This window comes from Miniopterus natalensis, chromosome 11 (assembly GCF_054644295.1).
Source record: "Miniopterus natalensis isolate mMinNat1 chromosome 11, mMinNat1.hap1, whole genome shotgun sequence".
NCBI lineage: Eukaryota > Metazoa > Chordata > Mammalia > Chiroptera > Miniopteridae > Miniopterus > Miniopterus natalensis.
Window position 1 is genome coordinate 20,039,970 of NC_142091.1, and position 22,387 is coordinate 20,062,356.

Here is a 22,387-nt window from a genome sequence, read left to right on the forward strand (position 1 = left end):
TAAAGCTTAAAAACAACCACATGAGATTTAATAGGAGCTGAAGCGAATATCTACTCATTTTGGGAATATTATGTACCAGAAACTGTTCAAAGCACTTCATTTTATTTATTGATTTTTTTAAAGAGAGAGAGAAACATCAGTTTGTTGTTCCACTTACTGATGCACTCATTGGTTGCTGCCTGCATGGGCTCTGACGGGAGATCAAACCTGCAGCCTTGGTGCATCCGGACAACACTCTCACCAACTGAGCTACCCGGTCAGGCCTCAAAGCACTTTCTATGCATCAAATCTCACCATCTCTCTGCCTCCATTTTCCAATCTGTAACTTAATAATACATCTACCTTACAGCATTTATGTGAGAATTATGTAATTTGCTTTAGAGCTCCCAGTTGGTAAAGTGAAACCGGGGTGCAGTATTAATTACCACACTATTTGTCAATCAATGACACGTGTGACTTGTCATTAAATATAATGCAAATAGAAAAGATATGTCAATTGGATATTTATGAATGAATAAATTCAATAGCTGTTAAGTGCCTTTGTTAGGGAGTGAGGAGTCCTTGCACTCAAGGAAGTTAAGTGTGGGGCAGGTCAATAAGTGAATCAGTAATTAAAACCTATGTGATGAATACTGTCATGGAGAAGCTGTTAGGGTACTGTGGCCCTGCACAAACTGGGCAACTCAAGCTGAGTGAGTTTGAATGTGGAAGGGGCAGAGAAGGCCTCCCTGGACAGCACCTTCAGTCTGAGACTTCGAAGGTAAGGGAATGTTAACCTAATCAGGTGTCTGGCGGGGAGTAAGGACATGGAAACCTTAGACGGGAGAATGTGGAAAGGGGACCGCACCTGGCGAACTTAAAGTGTTATGGGTTAGGACCAGCTGGAGCACAGGTGCTTTTGTGGGTGTGGCTGATGGCAGACCAGGGTGGTGAGATGGCAGAAGATGATTTTTAGTGTTTGTGATGTGATCAGATCACTCACAGTTGAGAAAGGTCCCTGGGATTCAGGGGGTGGGGGAAAGGATGTGAGAGCTTCTTAAAAGATCCACTTCAGAAAACTTGGTGACTTGTACACGGAAAGGGAGAGCTGTGGACTCCGCCTGGGGTTACTGGGTGGTGACTGCAGTTCTGAAAGAGGGAGAAGGTAGAAGGAAGGCCGTGCTTGGGTCCGAGAGAACAAAAAGATGATAATGACGTTTGGGTTGTGATGGCCTTTGAAGTTCCCATGGGATTTCCATGTGAAGATGGCTACCAGGTAATAGAAAATGCAACCCCTGGGAGGAGCCTGGGTTGTGCATCAAGTTTCAGCCCCTTTATTTCCTAGATGGTAGTTAAGGCCCTGACTGTGCGTGATATGACCCGTGGTGGAGAAATATAGGCTGTAAAGGGAAGAAGCCTCAAGGAATCTTCTTTCAAACCTCTAGTTATTAACCCACGAGCTGGGTTCTCCCCCAGTGACCTGGAGAAGCATCCACAGGCAGTTTTATATCACTTCTAGGGCAGGGGCTGTCTTCTTGGCTTCCTCACCCCGGGGCCCATAGGATTGTGAGTGGCTCTGGGTGCCACATGCAGGCCATGGGCACACTAGGGAGCATCCGAGGGAGAGCAACCAGAAGAGCATGAGCGAGTGCCCCTCCACAGGACAGCCCTGGAGGGGCGCGAGGAAGCTTATGCTGGGGGGGGGGGGGGGGAGAAGTGGAACCCAGGGCCTGTGGAGCCTGAAGTGCATGAGTTGGAGAGCCCCATTTAGAGAGAAAGAAGTCAAAACTGGGCTTTAGAAGGAGCCTGGCTGAATAAGGCAACTTGAAACTTAAATTTCATTAGCTTCATGGTAAAACCTGCTTCTGCAGAAGAACAGATTTAATGAGCACATGGGTGATTTTTGTTTTATTTAATTTAAAGAAATTTAAAGCAGAGGGATCAGAGTTTTCCTCTACTGCCCTCTAGTACCAACCAGTTCACATGGAGGGGATACTTTCTACAAATTCAGCAATGGGATGATAGCCTTCAGAAGTAGTAAGCACCTCATCTCCAGGCACGTTCAAGCAGAGGCTTGGTCACGGTGGAGAAGTCCCTCACTTGCAACAGGAGTTGGCCTAGATGGGGGATTTCAAATTATGCTTGGCAGCTCCCAGGGACTCTCAGGGGAAACAGGACAGGGAATCTTTCTTCAGGCAGTATAGTTCACTGTATTCGTTTTGTTTTTTAAGCTTTGGTAAGATATTTTTACCAATAATTCTAGGAGAGAGAGAGAGGGAAGGAGAGAGGGGGGTAAGATGGAGAAATGGGAGGAAGGAGAGGAAGCTTTGAAAACAACTAGACCATATGAGTTTAAATATCCCATTAATCCCTATGGTTCAGTTCTCTAAACTACCCTCGTCTCCTATTGAGGAGGCTGGCAGGAACCCAGGGACCACAAAGGGACCACAAAAGGAAAGCTGCCTTCAGATTTTTTCATCCCTGCTCGTAGTTTTGGGGGCTGGAGGAGGGGTGTGTGTGTGTAAGTGTATACATGCAGTATATCCTGTTTTAAATTTGACCCACTAAAATGTGCATGACTTTAATCCTAGCCGCCTCTTAATGTGGAGAAATTCAAAATAAAGTAATGAAGTGGGCTTCTCGTAAAAGCACATCGTCTGTGCTGCACTGACTGCTCGTTTTGAGAAAAGCGCATAGGAAATGGTTAGTGAGCAGAGACCATTCACACGGCGGGTTCTCCGTTAGAGGTTCATGACAGATGTGAGAATTTGGGGCAGGTGGTTGTTGGGAGGAAGGGGAGAAGATTAATTTCAACTCGGGGACTGTGAAAGACTTCTTGATGGAGGTAGGTTTTGATCAATTCTTGGAATCTAAAGATTATATTCCTCCACATGGCTCCAGGAGAAAGCAGGATGTCGGAGAGTAGGGTGCCTTAAAGGTAATAGGGGGAGCCTGGCCAGAGTGGCTCAGGTTGAGCCTTGTCCTGTGCACTGAAAGGTTGCTGGTTTGATTCCTGGTCAGGGCACATACCTAGGCTGTGGGTTCGATCCCTGGTCAGGGCACATGTAGAAGGCAACCAATCAATGTTTCTCTCTCTCTCTCTCTCCCTTCCTCTTTCTAAGCAAGTCCTTGGTGAGGATTACAAAAAAAAAGGCAATAGGGGTAAAGTCACTCCTTTTTAATAAAGTAAGATTCAAATTAAGACAGAAATTATGTGCCAATCAGAGAAATGTAAAAGTAGTAAGTGCTCAATAAATGTTAGCCTTTACTTTGCCCAAGTGCCAGACACTGTGCAATGTAGTTCACATGTATGATTTTATTTGTCTCATAACAGTTCTATGAAATAGTTGAAAATTACCATCATACCCATTTTACAGACTGAGTTTTAGAAAGTTTTAAGTAATTTGCCAAAGATTACATAGCTAATAAATGGAGGGACAAGGTCTCCAATCCATGGCGATCTATCCCCAAACCTGTTTCTAAGTACTACACTAAATTTTCGAGCAAATGTGCAGTATTAGTAATAATTCCACCAGCAAGAGACCACTATTATTAATAGGGTCCTGAATTCCTTCTAGTCTTTTACTGTAGGAAAACATAAAGTCCTAGAATACACTACATATTTGACTCTTTTACTTAACACGTTTAAATGCTCCTGAGAAACATTTTCCACCACATTAGTCCAGGTCTTCCAAGAAGCGTGTGCAAAGACAGGATTAAATATATGACAAGTTTATGAAGACAGGTTGAAATTCTATTAAGGGAAATTTCACGTGGGATAAAATGGGGAGGGAGCTGAGGAAGGGTGCAAGGGCTGTCAGGCTGGGATGCAAGTCTGATCCTGAGGGATGGAGAGAGGGAAGGAAATTTGGGAATAAGCATCCTAGAGCTCCGTGCAAGGCTGTCAGGAAATTCTTGTGCCAAAATCAGCCATCAGAGGAGTCTCATGTCTCCCAAGAAGGGGTGCCCTCAGTCATTGGCTGGGAGTAGCCTAAGGGAAGCATGGTCGGGGGACAAAAGTGGCTGTAGTTTTTAGACTGCAGAAGTTGAAGCCCATGGACAATGAAATTCCTGTAGCTGAAGGCCTGTGAGGTACATTCTCCTGGTCACTACCCTGTGGCAATTAAAAGTTCATACCAAATGGCTGCATACTACTCCATCTGTGAAAGTCCCATAATTCTATTTTGAGTGTGTGTGTATGTGTTGGTTATAAAGAATCCTACAGTGAACATCTTTTAAACATATTTTTTATGTATAGAACTAATGGATCAAAATATTTTTTTAAGCACCTCGATGAACTTTGTCACATTGCTTTCAGGTAATGCACTGATATTGGTGGACTGTGGGATTTGGGGGGACATGGGAATTATTTATGAGTGGTTGGTCTGAAGCCAAATGCTGAAGGATTTTGAATATCAGGCTGAGGCCTTTTAAATTTATTTTGTTTTATTGAAGGACTTAGGCTGGAATGAAATTGAATTGCTTTTTTAACCCCTTTCCAATGCAGGCATGATATGGGCTGAATGTAAAGAAATTTGGACTCAAGGCCCCAAAGAATATTTGTTTGAGTTGTGGAATATGCTTGATTTTGGTATGTTAGCGATCTTCGCGGCATCGTTTATTGCAAGATTCATGGCATTTTGGCATGCTTCCAAAGCTCAGAGCATCATTGATGCAAATGATACTTTGAAGGACTTAACAAAAGTCACACTGGGAGACAATGTGAAATACTACAATTTGGGTGAGTTTACAGTACACATTCAATATAAGTTAATAAAAATGTAGAATTTTCTTATAAAAGTACATGTCAATAGTAGTTTGGTTACTATCAATTCCCATTGAATTACTGGCTAGTTTCCAGCTTTCCAGCTTCTTCAGAGTATCTGTATATGAGGAAGCATGTTATTTGTTCCTTCCTTCTATTTTTTTCTTTTGGCTGGAAACATCTCTTAATCATAAGATTTATCTCACTTGTCTCTTGAATCAGTTGTCTAACCACCAAACTCCATTGAGAATGCCTGTCTTATGTCTTGGATTTATTTTTTTCCTCTTGTCTATTAAAAGTAGTACACATCTGCGTATCATTTCCATTTAAAACATACAAATTATTTGAAAGCAAGGGAATTGTTGGAATCTCTGGAAGGGGCCCCCAGTAAATAACACCACTGTTTCCCACCCAGGCTTTGAACTAGTAGAGAAATAAAGCAAAAAGTTAATATGGAGGGCAGATCATCACCCCTAATACTGATAAAGCTCAGAGTAGATGACATAGTTCTGAGCCGTTACTCAGTGGGATCTGCATTAGGCAGATGTATCCTTCCATTTCCAGGCAGCAATGGACAGGGAAGTCCTGTCCTAAGAGGAATATGGCAGCACATGCCCTGACCATGTGACATTCCTCCAGGGAGGGCAGGAGAATTCTCAAGAAAAGAGGGCAGAGCTGAACCAGGTTTGCTCAGTTATCCATCCCAAGCTAACAATCTGGAAAGTCACTCTACCTCCCAGGAGGAAAGTGACAAGGGATGGATATAGGTCCAGTTATTTGCCTAGGAAAACCCCTTCTTGTAGAAACCTAGAGTGGGAAAAATAGATTCCCTCTGAATACTTATTTTTAAACCCTTTGATAAGGTATCAGTTAACACAGTCGATTGACATCTCTGCAGGTTTATTGGCTATATCACATAAGGATTTCTTTTTTATTATTAATTTTTAATATTTTAACATTTAATTAAAGTTTTTTAATATACAGAATTTTATAAAGTCAAAGCTATCTATCTGTTTATATGTAGTTCTTATATTCCAAGCACTATGAAAAAAGAAAACTGCTTTTATTAGTTTCTTGTATCCTTTCCTAGTTCGACTTCTTAGCAAATAAGCAAAAACAAATTTATAATAACACATTGTTTTTGCATTTTTCTTCATGATAGTTTCTTAATTGGGTTTTTTTGATGATCTGATATCAGGTCATTAAAATTAATAAATGAATAATTGCTCATTTTTATGATAAAAATAGACTTGAGTGACTCATAAAATTATTTAATAAGTTTAAATAATCAGAAGCATCCCACAAGCCCAAAATCACATTATAGTGTTATAGTTTAAGATTAAATAATAAGTGCTACCATTTATTTAGTGCCAAGCACTTTCTAAACATGGAAGGTATGTTGACTTACTGAATTCTCACAACAGATGAGAAAGGTAGGAGTGGTATTATCTCATTTTCAAGGATGGGAAAATAAGACTAAGAGAAGTTAAATAATTTTACCAGTTTTTCCAGCCTATCTACTGGAATTTTTACATATACTGAGTCTCTAGCTTGAGCTCTTAACCTTTATGTTATACTCTCATGGAAAATTGCCAGCAAGCCAGCCAGGAGGGCCATTTTCTCAATAAATTCATAAGCTCAAATATACCTGACACTTAAAGAAGCCCTTTAAGATCAGAGAATTCCATGGGAACTAGATTGCTAATGTAATTGCATTCATAACCGGAAAAAGTTACCTAAATAAGCAACTTAAAGACACTCACCATAACTCTTCATCTTTCCTTTTTCCTAGCCAGGATAAAGTGGGACCCCTCTGATCCTCAAATTATATCTGAAGGTCTTTATGCAATTGCTGTAGTTTTAAGTTTCTCCAGAATAGCTTATATCTTACCAGCAAATGAAAGCTTTGGACCTCTGCAGATATCGCTTGGAAGGACAGTGAAAGACATCTTCAAGTTCATGGTCATATTCATCATGGTGTTTGTGGCCTTCATGATTGGGATGTTCAACCTTTACTCTTACTACATCGGTGCCAAACAAAACGAGGCCTTCACAACGTACGTGATCTCGGGTGTTTTAACGATGGTGATTGCAGGTTAAAGAAATATGAACTGAAATGATTCCAGAGTCACTAAATGTTGTGTAAAACAAAATGAGAACCTCATGATTTGTATGTTCTCAGATGTTTTGATGGTGAAGGCTGCAGATTAAATAAATGTCGGCTGAACAGTGTTTGTATGTGTCCATGGGATAGATAATTCTTTGATAAAGATTTATCTCCAGTTCCTCTTTAGCAGAATGAGGTGATTTTTAGATGAGTTGAAAGAACTCGAAGATATAAGCACTTTCCTAATTTAAAGTGATCATAGCTTACATTTTTAGAGCCAGGTACTGTAATAAACCCCTCACATGCATGATTTCATTATTTCCGTTTCACAAAAAGAGGAAGCCGAAGTTCAGAAAAGTGAAATACCTTGCTGAATGCTGTTGCACAGCTGCGAGCATTTGGAAAAGCTGGAACATAACCCCTTGTCCACGGACCTCAGGATCTGTGCTCTCAACTGCTTACAGGACGCCTGGGGCGCTGGCCATGAGAGCAGCTGCTTTCCTAATTTGTCAGATCTTATTGAGAAGATCTGCCTTATCAACAGGGACCAGAGTTTTGACTTATGTTCACCACAGACACCCCTGTTTTTTTAAATAAAGTATGTTTAGAATTGATTACTCAGATATTAGGTCCTCGTGTCACAATCAGAAGCATCAACTGAAACATAACCTATTGTTACCCATACTTTTGTGAAGTGCAGTTTATCAGAGAAATAAAACCACTTGGGTTAAGCAGAGGGGCTGAGCTTTGGTCTGTAATTATGCCTGAAGCATGGAAATACCTACCAAGACATGTCAGTGATTTTGGTAACAGTTTATATAGATAACAGTCTATGTTTATATTGTCATATTTTCCTTAAGACACATACTATTGTTATCTACTATTTATTGCACATAAGTAGAAATATAGATGAGCAGGAAACCTAAAGGGACTCTAACATATTATATTATTTTTATTAAGTAATACATTTAATACTTCCATTGCCAAGCTATAGATTATTTAAATGTTAACATCTGTAGTTATGAAGTTATGTTTAATAACATTTATTGAGTGCTTATTATGTGCCAGATATTGAGCTATGTGCTTCATATGCACAGTATTACCTCATTCTTGCAGCAGTGCTGGAGATAAAAGTTATTGTACCTATTTTATAGAAAAAACTGAGGTTCAGGGAAGTTAAAGAATTTTCTCATGAATACCTAGTAATTTGCAAAGACAATAAATTAACTCACTTTTATTATGGCACTACTGTCATTCTTTTATACACTTCATTATTTCCTTTCTCTCTTTTATTTTTCCCCAGAGTCGAGGAGAGTTTTAAGACATTGTTCTGGGCTATCTTTGGACTTTCTGAAGTGAAATCAGTGGTCATCAACTATAATCACAAATTCATTGAAAACATTGGCTATGTTCTTTATGGCGTCTATAACGTGACAATGGTTATTGTTCTGCTAAACATGCTAATTGCAATGATCAACAGTTCATTCCAGGAAATTGAGGTATAGTCCCTATACATTTGTATAATCTGTACCTAAATGGTTTAACTATTCTAGGAATCAACTCAGCAGTGATGATAGAAATACAGACAACTTTCCCTCCTTTGTTCTTTCCCTGTTTATATAATTGCTTGACCAGTGATCTAGAAAATTTTAACTCTTTGCTTCCAAATGTAACATCTATGGGTGTAGTGGGAGAGTTAAGTGTGAGGAGGAGAAATGCTGTCTGATTTTTTATTAAAAAAATTCAAAATACTGTATCATTTTTAATTTCTATTTTATTCAAAAATAGATTACTTATGAATACCACTGTTCTCCAAATCTTTTTTGAGTGAGGTTCCTAATTGATATTTTCTCAAATTTAGAGTGATTACAAATTTTAATTCCAGAAACCTCTGTCTGTGTCCTGAGTTAATCAAGCAAGAGATCTCTTGCAGAATGAAAGAGTGGGTAATATTTTAGAGTGTTTTTTAGGATGTAAGAAAATACATTTATATCTTCCAGTGTATTTATAAATACACGCCTGCTGAGATCTGCAGTCCTGTAAGCCTGACGAAATTTTAGACAGATTTAGGAGAGTGTGTGAGTGGAACCAACCTTTTGGAAAGACCTTGGAGCAGCCTTCGGGGCTGCGAGTGTTTGCAGGCGTCGCTGCAGGCACACAGCGTGGGACGCGCCCCGGTGACTTTGTTTGAGGGTTCCCTTGCTGAACTGCCATGTGTATCTGTTTAGGATGATGCGGATGTGGAATGGAAATTTGCAAGGGCCAAACTTTGGTTTTCCTACTTTGAGGAGGGAAGAACTCTTCCTGTTCCCTTCAACCTGGTGCCAAGTCCAAAGTCCCTGTTTTATGTCTTGCTGAAGCTTAAAAAATGGATTTCTGAGCTGTTCCAGGGTCATAAGAAAGGTTTCCAGGAGGATGCAGAGATGAACAAGGTAATTTGACTTGATAACTGTTTATTACATTTTTAAATGCTGTGGCTGTTATAAGTGCTGTACTGTTATATCCCTTTAAAAAGAAGCGGTCCGTTATGACATGTCCATTTATTCCTTATGTAGTCAGTTGCTCAGCTTGGTCCTTTGGCTTATGTCTGTATAACAGGAGCACATTGGACATGTCTTACTTAAAGGAATATCAGAAAAAATTATTAAATGTAACTAAAATAATGTAATACATTACTTGGAGCAGGTAGTGAAAGGGGGAGCTATTCTGGGACCCCCTTTTGCTGTTGTGGCTACATGTCTCTCCACCTTCAAACCGCTAGGCAAAGCATCGGTAGCTGATTATGCCTCGGAGGAATTTGACTCTTAAGTAGCTTCTATATTGAAAAGTTCAGAAATCAACTGCTCTCCTGCATTGTGGGAGCCTAGGCTTGACAGTAGCTGGTTCAAGAAAGAAAGATCTGAGGGAACTAATTGGAAACAATAATCCAATGAGGCAGCACAATCTCAAGAAACCATAAAAGAGGCACATTGCTTAGAGGAAGGGATAGGGTGATCGCAGGATGTGCAGAAATGTTTAGAGCACATGTGGAATGTTGTATATAACTGTGTGGACTTGGGGGGGGGGGTACTCTATGCAAAACCCCTGCTGGGTGCAGAACTCTACAGCCAGGATTTAGCTGCGTCCGGAGGAGGTGTACCCAGATGGGGACAGGTGTGGAAAGGTCTCATGATGGGGAACTGCAGGAGTTGCTTCTTTCACCTGAAGAAGGAAGATTGAAGGGGAACATGACTATCTTTCGGATTCTCACTGTTGACTACGAAATAAAATTGTTTTTTGTCCCTTCAGAAGTAGGAAGAGAGGCAATGGGTGAAAGTTACGAAAAGTTCAATTTTAGTTCTATGTAAAAACAAACTTGTAACAAAATCTTCCCAACAGGGTGGTGGGCTGTTTTATGATGTAATAATCTCTCATCACTGAAAGTAATCAATATGCTGGATGACCAACATTAGGATATGTATAGAAGATCTTCCTACACTGGGTGGGCAATTATGCCAAATGATTGTAAAAGTTCCTTGCAATTATAAGATTCTATCATGAATAAAGGGGAAACATTCTAATTCCTGCTCCATTTGCCACTTACTACTTGGGCTTCTCAAGTGAGTGATAAACTCTGAGCTCTAGTTTCCTCAACTGCACTATGGGAATAAAATTATGTCCACATTATGAAGATCAAATAAACATGTAAAAGTGCTTTGAGAATCCCAAAGCCCTCTTTAAATATTATTATTATTGTTTTATGTTGGAATTTTGGAAAAATATGCCATTTAAGACAGCTTTCCAGATGTATTACATAGAACCCAGTGGGCTGAGTAGCAAAAACTTTCCTTACTTTACTTAATAAAATTAAGTTGTGACTAGAACTGCAATCTGAGAGAATTCAGTGTCCAAAGGAAATGTCTAAGCACTTATCAAAGGGAAGACCCTAATAAGAGTATTTTTCTATTATTGAAACTTGCTGGAGGCTTAGGCCAGATGGCCTTTAAAATATGGAATAAAGAAAGAATAAAACTTGTTTTGTAATACCAAATGTACGATTAGCAATTATACTCATTTTATTATCTATTTTTAAAAGAGAAACGAAGAAAAGAAGTTTGGAATTTTGGGAAGCCACGAAGACCTTCCAAAATTATCACTTGACAGAAAACAGGTAAGATTATCTTTGAAAATATGAAGTAATGCATATGACCAGGCTTATCTTTTCAGAGAAAAGAACAAATGTTCAGAAGCAATTTCAAGAAACAGAAATTATACACATTAAAGAATTTATTTTAACAAAGCGCAAGGAATCTGTTTTTGAGAGCTGGAATTAAAGCTATGTTCAAACAGTCAGCAGAGAAATTATGAGTATATTTAAGATATATTAAACACATATTTTGGGGAACTTATGGATGATGTAATAAAGGAATAATGATGTAAAGAAGGAAAAATTAAAATAATAGAGGAACTTGTCAGGGGCTGATGGGGATAGCATTAAACTATCAGCAGCTCAGGTGGGGAGTATGCACAGCTGGTAGAGAGCCTCCTTACTTGTCAGTAATCAAGAAGCTGTCAAAAAAGGCACCACGAGAATTCAATGGCTGTTGTAGTTGGCATAGTTTATAATGAGCAGTGTGCCTTGGAAATGTATCAGCGCCCTAATTTGGAGAAGCCGAATCCCCAGGGATGGGGGCATTTGCTTCCTTCTTATTGCATGCACATAGAGGCTCAAGAAATGCTTATGGATACAGAAAAGTTACACATGAATTAATTAGGAGAAGACAATGCATGAGGAAGGACTTGTATTCAGTTGCACATAAAAAACAAATCCCGGTGTCTTACAAGACAGTTGCTTTCCCCTTCCCATTTAACCCCCACAGCTGGGGTACCACAGGCCTGTTGCCAGGGGTGAGTCTCGGCGATTTCCTTGGATTTTTGGTGTGATAGTCAGATGCAAGATGACAGGTCCACCTCCAGCCATTGCACCCAGTTTTTAATCATGGAGAAAGAGTAAGGGCAAAGGAAAAGGGGTGTGCCAGCCAACTCTGCCACACTCTCGGAAGCGCCTCCATCAGTTCCTGTTGTTTTAGCTCATTAGCCAGAACTGTGCTACAGAGTCACTCCGTGGGACACACAAATGCCGAGGAGGGAGGCCTTTTTGTTTCGTTTTTCAGCTCTGTTACCTCCCCAGCACAGTAAGAATACTTAAGTACTGACTTAGTAAGAGCATTGAACTAAGTCCTCAGAAGGTTGGGATCTCAACTCATCTCTGCCTTTTTAGCAATTCATTTGACTTATCCAAACTTCAATTTCCTCATCTAGGAAGTAGGGATGATCAAGTTATATAACCCATCCCACAAAACTGCTGGGAGGGTTAAATTGGTCTTTTGTAAATTACAAACACTGCACAAATGTAAAGTACTTGTCATAAAGAAGTGGCTCTTTTTGTTATTTGGGTATAAGCATCTCAATAAAAATTTTGCAAAAATAGGTCAGTGTAAGTTGGATTTTATAGTTTTCATGTAAGAAACTACTAGTGCCGAAATTATAATGACTGCATGACACCAAAAATCATTGGACAAATATGAAAAAAATCCAAAGGGAATCAAATGCCTTTTTTATGATAGAAACTGTAGTATCTCTCAAATGAAATAATATTATTTTCTTTGTAGTATCTCCAAAGGTGTAGAAAATGAAAATTTGTTTTAATCATCTGAAAAATACATTTTATGTCCTTTAAATAAGGCTTGGATCACCTTATACTTTCCTATAGCACATAGATATATATTTTTACTAACAATAATATATTTTATTTTAATGGTGCTATAGCACATATTTTAATCCTAGATTAAAACACACTCTTTAAGAGCAATACTAAGCATGTGGTATCTGACCCTGGTGTAGATCAACAAAATGCTGATCCAATATCAGTTCCTCATCTAGAGACCCTTCTGCGTAATTGTGTATCGCGGCAGCCGTGGAGAGGTGCCATTCATACCTTCTTTGAGCAAAGAGCTGCTTCCTGTGCTCAGCTGACAGCCTTCAGTGCAGCACCTTTGGGATCCCCCTCGGCTTTCCCACAGTGGCCATGCTCTTGTCCTGGCCATCACAGGACCCCTTTGGGGGCAGTCTTTGAACAGCTCCCTGTCGGGCTGGCTGGCTTTCTCAGAAAATCTGTTTACCTCTCCCTCTTTCACAGAGGAGCTGAGCCTCACGGCCTGGAAGCTTTTTCTGCCTTCTCCTGCTCCCAGTCCCCATTATCTCTCATAGGCGTAATTCTAAATACATTTCACACTTCTAACTTTGGCTTGGAGGTGGATTCCTGGAGGGCCAAGTCACCTCAGTGTCTATTTTCCCTTGCCGTGTAAGCTCGTGATGAACAAAAGCTGAGGCACATTTCCCATAGCTTGCTTTTTCATGATACATTAACTACACATCTTTCTGAGAAAATTTTTGTTGTTTTCTTTTTAAAGCAGCCCTATATATTTCCAAACATTTTTTCCTATTGTTACTGAGATGGGCACTTATACATGCTAAGAAAAACTCTCACGGTTCATTCTTCTTTATCCAAGTCACGTGGCTTCCGCTCATTCATTTTCATGAAGCTACGTCCAAAATGACCCGGTTAAGTTTGTATTTCACTCGGTTCTTTTCTCTGACTCCTTGAAGGCTAATCGGTCAGGCTGCACAAACCGGGCCTTCACATCTGCTTCAACCACACCGTGGAAATCGGTGGGATGAGCCATATAAATAAGCTTTTTGAAACAAAGTAAGCAGACCTGTTAATTATTTTCGATCATATTCTTTTAAAGGTCACTGACTTCGGTGGTTGCTGGCATTAGCTTTTCAGATATGCAGTCTGAAAGGGCAGCATAAATTAAAAGTTGACCTCTGCCGTGCTGTATTATAGGTGTAAACCTGAAAATGCCAAATAGCTTCTATTTGGAAGCTGGAATAACTGCTGGTTCCAGCTCCAGAGCAGATCGCTGTGCAGTTGGCCGTGTTAGAGCGGTTTATACACCTTACGCAGAAAACATGGAGCACAGACGTGTTATTTTAGCATCGTTAGTGTGTTCTACTGGGTTGAGTGAGATGTGGAAATTTTAAAAAATCAGTTGCATATCCAGGAACTCTATCCTTTAACTTTTAAGCAAATCAGAGACTTTTATTTACTTATTTATTTATTTATTTATGTTAATTCTAACCCAAGGATATTTTTTCCATAGATTTTTAGAGTGGGGGAGAGGAAGGGGGAGAAAGAGAGAGAGATCAAGATCGCTTGGTTGCCTGCCACAGGTGCCACGATTGGGGCCTGGGATTAAACCTGCAACCCAGGAACATGCCCTTGACCTGTGATTTGAACCCATGACCTTTCCGTGAGCTGGCTGGCACTAACCATTGAGCAACACCAGCTAGGGCAGAGGCTATCTTTTTAATCCTCTGGTGAAACAATCACATAAAGTAGTGGTTTTAATTTGTCAGTGTCACCAGGACCACTTCTCTGGGTGAGTTTATACAAATTCTCAGCCCTCTTTGGGCCTGTTGAGTTACAGTCTCTGGCAATGAGGCGTGGAAATGTGTATTTTGATAAGACCTCAGGAGATTCTGATGCTTGTCTGGGTGTGGGAATCGCTGAATATTTCATTCCCTGAATGACTTCGTCATGAGCTTGGACATGTCAGTAAAAAGCAATATTTGCAAAGTATCTCCAGAAAAAATAAACTAGATTAAAGCTAACGATAAAATAAGCCCAAAGCCACAGAGTAGATATTTCTAACTTTTGTTTAATAATAACAGCTACTGCCACTTGTAGAACACCTACTGTACCTCAATCTGCATATCCTACATACCCCATCTCTTTAATCCTCACATTAGCTCTAGAAGGTTGGGATTACTGTTTTCCCTATTTTATACATGAGGAATTTGAGGATTAATAAAGGTGAAATGACCTGCCCAAAGTCCCGTTTCAGACAGGTGACCAAGCCAGAATTCAAATTCACATCCTCTTGATTGCAAAGGCAGAGATTTACGTGCTCTGTGCCCCATAGCTTCGCTTCACACCTGCGTCTCCTGCAGACTCAGTGCCTTGCCTACGCCTTTCAGTCTGTGGTTTGCTCCTGGCCTCAGGCGCCCCATGCTGTGGGGACTGGGAGACTCTCAGAACTATCGCTATGTCCAACAGCGTAATAAATTCCAAAGGCTGAGTGAAGCTGACTTGTTCCCCTTAATGCACAGCAAGCAAGTTACTGAGTGTTCCTTACTCTACTTCTACAACAAAGCTACAAACACATGAGCTATGCCAACACACTAATTATTAAAAATGAAACAGAGGGAAAAAACATAAAGAATGCAGGAAATGTGGTAGAAGGCGTGTAAAAAGAAAGGATAGGCAAGGGATCATTCACAGCTGGAGTGTATATTTGTACGTTAATCAGGAACAAAGCTTATAGCCAATCCTTCCTACTTCTGCTCAACCAGCTTCCCCTCCCCACTCCCATTGTATTGTACTTGTCACTATGATCTATAACTACCCAGATCCCTAAGGTTTCAATATCATTCATGTTGCAAATTGAATTCCCTTGACTTTTCAGTCTATTTTCATAGTGTACGTAGAAACAATTATATATTAGAATTTTCTGCCACCAAGTGGTAATAATGCTTATTTGCACCACTGGGTGAGTTCCTCCTTACATGCTACTTTTGTATTACTCAGTTTTAACATGTGTTTATTGAATACCTGTTATGTGTTAGAAACAGATTAGAAATTTTTCTTTCAAAATGTTATATTTGCATCCAAATTCATATCTTAGATTTAGAGCAGAACTAGTCACATAAAAATGTTCCAAATAACTTTACAATTGTTTAGTCATATACCATTTAAATAAGCAGTGGTTCCCAACCAGGGGTAGTTTTGCCCTCCCCTCACCCCCATCCCCAGGGTGCATTTATAATAGCTGGAGACATTTTCGGTTGTCACAACCAAAGAGGGTAGCTGTTACTGGCATCTAGTGGGTAGAGCGCATGGGTGCTGCTAAGCATTCTGTAATACACAGAAGGCACTGTCCCCTGTAATTATCTAGCCCAGAGTGTGAAAAATGTCTCAGTTGAGAAATCTTGAATTTTGTCCACTGAATCCCCTCCCAGGAGAGCTGCATGTTGGGCTGCAACTGTATGAACACACTGTAGCTGTGGACACTAACACTTCAGGATCTACGTTCTGGAAATTGCTCAATCATATGCATTCTCAAATGAACAGAATACCATTTTCTGGCTTTCCTGGCACTGTTACTTCTGGGCCACCCGGTGTGTTACTTTGTAAGGCACCTGCCCTATGCCTTAAAACCAATTCCCCACGTTTCAGATGTATCTTTACCATGTAGTTGGGCTGCAACCAACTGGTTCATGAACCTAGATTGTTTTGTACATGACTCGTATAGCGAAGTGTCTAGAAACCAAGTGAGGTCCACCAGTGACCACAAAGCACTACGGACTTTGGGATGAACTAAAAAGTCCATCCTTCCATACAGCCTAGAGAATGTAGACAGTAAACATGTGACTAAGCCAGTGAATATAATAATTGTCAGTCGTGAAGCACATCATGAAGGAAACAAGGGGCCTAGCTTGCTCGAGAGCTATTTTTCATGGGGTGTGCAGGAAAAGCTTTTCTGAGAAGCTTATGTTTTAAGCAAAAATCCAAAAGGTGAGACAGAGTAATCATCCAGGCAAAGAGCCAGGAAATGAGGGCTTCTGGAATTGAAAACAGCAAACACAAAAGCCTTAAATTAGGAAAGAGCAAATGAAAGAAGCCCTGTGTGACATTACTATAATATTAAGTTTCAAAAAAAGTGTTATCTCATAGGCATGGTGTGTCATGGAGCTGCCTTAATTGAGGATGATTGACATATTGAGTATTAAGGACCACACATTTGCCTTCAAAAAAATCCCTAGGAAGCAAATTTTTTCACTTTCTTATTTCTATGAATGCCTTTGGGTGTACTTGTAGCCTCTAATGAAAAAAAATGAGACATCAAATTAATGATTTGCAATGTTGAGGTTGTGAATTCATGAATGGGTAGTAAAGGATTTGCAAAAACTCCATTTGTCTGGGTCTTTTCCTTCTGATTATGAACTTGTCCTCACCCTCCACGCTTTATCATAAAAACTGGGGGATGAAAAGGAGCTTGAACATGGCCATTACATCCTTAAGGCACAAATTACAGTTTAAAAGCCAGAAATAATTATAGCATTATAAGAATAAATGAATAGTTATGTTCTTTTAAAATAAATTAAGTATTACAAATTATATTATTAAAAATGTTTATGTGTGCATAAATTTCACAAGTTTATGCATTAGAAGAACTTGAAGGACTATAGAGGTCAACTAGACCACTCCCTTCATTGTCAGAAGAGATAACAGAGTTTTAGTTTCTTGCCTCGCGTTCTATAGCTAACTTGTGGCAGAGACAGATTTGAGTCTTCAGCTTTCTGTCAAGTGCTCTTAAGAACCTAAGTTGCCTCTCTTTGGTTAATTTGGTCAGTTGTATAATTTTATTTTATTGTCCTCATTTTAAAAATACATTTTTAAATTGATGTTTTAGAAAGAGGAAGGGGGAGAGAGAGAGAGAGAAAGAGAAAGAGAGAGAAAGATCGATGTGAGAGAGAAACATCAATAGGCTGCGTCCTGAACCAGCCCTGACTGGGGATCGAACCTGGGCATGTTCCCTAACCAGAGTCAAACCTGCCACCTTTTGGTGTGCAGGACGATGCTCCAATCCAGCCACACTGGCCAGGACTTATTGTTTTTTAAAGCAAATATAAAATAAAATAATGTACATTTCGCTGATATTTTTAGAGAAAGTGAAAGAAAAAGGGAAATAGCTATGTGAAAAAAGATGCCATGTAAACAGTATTATCAAAATTGCATATTGTTTTTTATGGATTTTGTCAGCCTTGCCATATTTTCCTATTATTATAATTTAGCTAGCACATAATTATTTATGTTCATTAATTCCTATAACCTAGCACAGCACCTTACATACAGCAGACACTCAATACATACTTGTTCAACAGATGAATGTGCACATAGCTGTTTTACCTCAGCATGTAGGCATTTAAAGGTCAAAGTATTGAAGTCAAGGATTTTAATTGAGTCTCATTGAGCTATACTTATAGCAACTTAGATGTCATTGGGAAACATCTTTGAAGACAGGCTTAAATTTTCTCAACCCCTGTAAACAGTTGTGTACCCAAGACATGCAAATTTGGAGCTGCTCTGTTTCACTCAGGTTATCATTATCATTATTATTATTTATTTATTTATTTTTTGGTAAAATCATGTTTTCCCTTTAGAAAATGACTTGAAGAGTTTTTAAATCATCCTCTTAGCATGTTAACATGGTATGTTAAAACCTTTATTGCAAATTGCTTTAATTCTTTGTTATTTGCTTGTTCAAGCAAATATACAGGATGTCCCCCCACAAAAAAAAAGGTATACACACTTTAACAGCTGATAACTCAATGGATGTTTCTTTTTTTTTCATATTTAACCCATGGAATTAATAATTATTCAAAATGTGTATATATTTTTTGTGACACCCTGTATTCCTTGAAAAGTGCTTCCCAAATTGGATACAATACAGATCCTAAAATTCAAATGGATTAATTAGTGTTTTCTTGGCACCTGAGTTTTGTCCCACAACAGTCTCATTCTGGCATTTCTTCTGGATCCCCATCACATGCGACTGCAGCATGGTATATTGTAGTCAATCATACTGGCCTGTTGACGCCTCATCAATGAATTTCTGAAGCCATCACCATTATTTTCCCAACTTGTTTGCCTCTTCCTCTGTCACTGAAGTGTCTGTGGGAAGGTCAAAGCATGACTCTCATGACAGCATGATTGATGCCACAAAGTCTAAAAGACTCCTCAGAGGACCTCTCCTAGCCATTGAGAGACTGAACACACCTAAAGCACCTATGGTTTGTCTTGGAAGAGAGAACATTAAGCCAGTGAAGTGAAAATGGCTCTATATGAATAGATAAGATTATTTATATATAAGAGTTAGTTCATTTATATAACTAATAAATCTCTTCACATTTAAAAAAATTAAATAAGAATCAGTTTCTAATTTTTTTTTTTCAAATTACAGCTTGGGCAGAGTAAAGAATCAAGCATAAGAAGCTCAGAAGATTTCCAGTTAAATAGTTTCAATAATCCTCCAAGACAGTATCAGGTAAGCATGAATTTTTAAAGAAATAAGGCTAGTTATTTATAATTTATGAAATGCTTTAAATGAAACTGAACTGTTATATTTTTCTCAATATCAAAATGATGCGTTAATTCAACAAATATTTATTGAGTAACTACCATGTGCTAGGCATTTACTAAATATTGGAGTTACATAGGTAAACAAAATAGATGAAGTTTTGACATCATGGAGTGGAGTTTAGAGTCTCCGTGTTCATTGTAAAAAGTCTATTCTTACTAAAAACATAAAGAAGAGAGTAAAATTCACCTTAAACCCTACCACTGAGGAATAAAGACTGCCTACTTTTGGTGACTATTCTGCCAGATGATTTTAGGTATGTGTATAATATTACATATATTAATATTATTATATAAATATATATAATATATAAACAACTTAAATTTATATAATGAGCAATAATATTTCACTATTGTATTTTCACAAAACAAATTCATATTAATTTTAATGGATATATATTATTCCTTTGTTCAAATATATGATAATATATTAATATAATCTCTTATTGATGTACATGTAAGGGCTTATTTTTCTACTCTTGTGTAGTATTACCATGAACATATTTGTCCATGAACCCAGTTACATCCTTGGAATAAGTTCTTGGAAGCGGAATTTTACTGTCCACCATTTCCTTTTGGGCTTAGGTAGTAAGATGTGGTTTAGCTCTGTCTTCACTCAGGACCCCTGCGCATGTGCTGAGCCTCCTACTTTTCATGAAAAGTATGTAGTAAAAGCACATCCTCACAGGAGAAGCTTTGGTACTGGAGGAACTGTATTACGTTGAAACTGACCATTCATAAATTACTAGCAAGCCCAAAATCAAAGCACAAATCCCCCGTTTCTTAGTAAGGGAGGGGAAAACCATATGAGTGTTTCCCCGTTTGCTTGATTTTCCATTTCCACCTGCAGCTCTGCATACCTTTAGCCTGTCCAACTGCAAGGCTGTGTCTTGCCCTAATGCTTTTCAAATAAAATACAAGCAATGAGTCAAGGATTATGTGTTTGTTCTGAACTTGCTCTTTTCTGAAGTATTAACTTTTGAGCCATTAGTTCAGGGGTATGAAAATTGCTTTAAAAATTGAGGGATAGCCCGGCCGGGCATAGCTTAGCAGGTGAGTGTCGACCTAGGATCCAGGCGATCAGGGTTCGATTCCCGGTCAGGGCACATGCCCGGGTTGTGGGCTTGATCCCCAGCAGGGGGCGTACAGGAGGCAGCTGATCAGTGACTCTCATCATTGATGTTTCTATCTCTCTCCCTCTCCCCTCCTCTCTCTGAAATCAATAAGATATATTTTTTTTAAAAAAATTGGGGGATCGTATGCATTCCCTGGCAGGTAAACCGTCTTCATCTTTGATAACCATCATGTCTAAAGTGCTTGCTACAGAGGGAATCTCTTAGATTTATTCCAAATGAGAGATTTGTCATGAACATAAAACTGAGGTGGATATTTTCCTCTCTCTAGAAAATAATGAAGAGGCTCATTAAAAGATATGTACTAAAGGCCCAGATCGATAAGGAAGGTGACGAAGTGAATGAAGGTGAGTTGAACACGGGGACAGGGGACAAGTCGGCCCCTGAGTGTGAGCTGGGATGTGGGCCTGATGGGGAGCTGAAGGGGGGCCGGAGAGAGGGCATGGGAAGGGTGAGCTTCAAGGGGGAGAGAAGACAGGTTCTCACCAATTGTCAGTATCATTACGTTCTCAGGAAACAGGCCATTTCTCCACAGTTGGGGGCAGATACCACTAGTTAGATAAGTAACTATTGTTTCTATGGGGGGCTTGGAGGGAGGAGGAAGTGGTTGGGAAAGGTGAAGGGCTGTTCCTCCCAACCCCCAAAACATTTGCCACCAGTGTTTTCCTTTAATTTCCTTTCAGAGGACTTTTGTTATAATTTTTTTCTATAATCTTTTCATGAACTGAAATACTTAGCTGACAAAATAGAAATCTGCCCATTAGGAAGTTATTTCCTACAGAAGGGTTCAAAATACAGATCTGTGTGGAGACACGCCTGATTTCACTCAACCCCAGAATCGCTAGTTTCTCTGCATTTCATACTGACAGTTGACTTCTTGTCACTTTTGTTTTTAAAGGGGAACTGAAGGAAATTAAACAGGACATCTCAAGTCTCCGCTATGAACTCCTGGAAGAAAAAACTCAGAATTCAGAAGATCTAGCAGAACTTATTAGAAAACTTGGGGAGAAATTACCAGTGGAACCAAATCAAGGGGAAAGCAATAGATAATGCAAAGATTTTCCTAAAATCCGTATTTATTTGTCCACTTGAAACCATATTATTTTCTGATTTATTTTTTTAAGTGCCAATGTGTCTACCTTTTAAACAAGAAAATGTTCAAAGATAACGTGGGTCATACTAGCACCTGGAACCCCAATATTTACTATTTTTCATGGATAAGTGTCATCATTCAGGCTAAAGAGTTCAGACTATGATGAAAATTCTGCGCGGTCGTTTGGTGCTTGTTTTATAAACTGCTTTCTTGGATATAACTATTGCGATGGTGTGATTGCTGCGCAGCATCTGCCTGGGAGTCATCTTAGCTGCAGAGGATGGACACACCGTTCTGTGGTATTTTGCCTGGGTGATTTCAGGCACCTTCTTGCCTGCTCTGTGGATCCCCTGAAATCGAAAGAAAAAAATCTGTGGCCATTTAGAGAATGATGTTTAATCATCTGCCCTGCTTAGCCCCCACAGAACGTGATTGATAATGTCTGTGCAAAATGGGGTTAAATCTTCCCGAAATTTTTTGATTCATCTCTTTGAAAATATTACAGTTACCAGTGAAACAGTGTTTCTGCCACTGAACCCTGCAAATATGCTTCGGGGTGTGTGTGTGTGTGTGTGTGTGTGTGTGTGTGTGTGTGTCCGCGTGCACGTGCGTGCCCTATTTTCTTTTGCAGCCAATCTAGACCCTCAAAAGCTCTTTATGTTATAGTTTTTTATTGTGACTGAAAAATTATTGACCAAGGACGGACCCTTTATTGGAGAAATATCAAAGCGACAAACAATTGTGGTCATTTGGTCCAATTATAGCACAGTTTTGTACCATTTCCAAGGGACTTTACAGGTGGATTCCCACGTTTGGCATCAACTATAAAGACAAGAAAGGCTGAGGGAACTTGCAGATACTTATCTCTTATTGTCAGTATGTTCTACGCTCCTCTCAAAATATGTAGAACAGAAATTTGCATTTGTGAACATTCACCAAGAGGTTACTGCTGGCTGCTGCTCTGAGGCAGTAGCTAAAGAAGGAAAAGAGAAATGAAAGGTCACCT

General features: G+C 39.3%; 1 protein-coding gene across 1 annotated transcript in view; it reads left to right on the forward strand.

Annotated features, from left to right (window-relative positions):
* The window catches only part of TRPC6 (transient receptor potential cation channel subfamily C member 6), a 77,090-nt gene extending 55,159 nt beyond the window's left edge, over window positions 1-21,931 (forward strand). Inside the window, exons 6-13 of the mRNA XM_087822150.1 lie at window positions 4,487-4,720; window positions 6,537-6,801; window positions 8,155-8,350; window positions 9,080-9,283; window positions 10,927-11,001; window positions 18,980-19,063; window positions 20,560-20,635; window positions 21,187-21,931. Coding sequence (XP_087678276.1) covers window positions 4,487-4,720; window positions 6,537-6,801; window positions 8,155-8,350; window positions 9,080-9,283; window positions 10,927-11,001; window positions 18,980-19,063; window positions 20,560-20,635; window positions 21,187-21,338 — 1,286 coding nt within the window. The 3' untranslated portion in view covers window positions 21,339-21,931. The remainder of the gene's footprint in view (window positions 1-4,486; window positions 4,721-6,536; window positions 6,802-8,154; window positions 8,351-9,079; window positions 9,284-10,926; window positions 11,002-18,979; window positions 19,064-20,559; window positions 20,636-21,186) is intronic.
* Window positions 21,932-22,387: the final 456 nt, after the last annotated feature.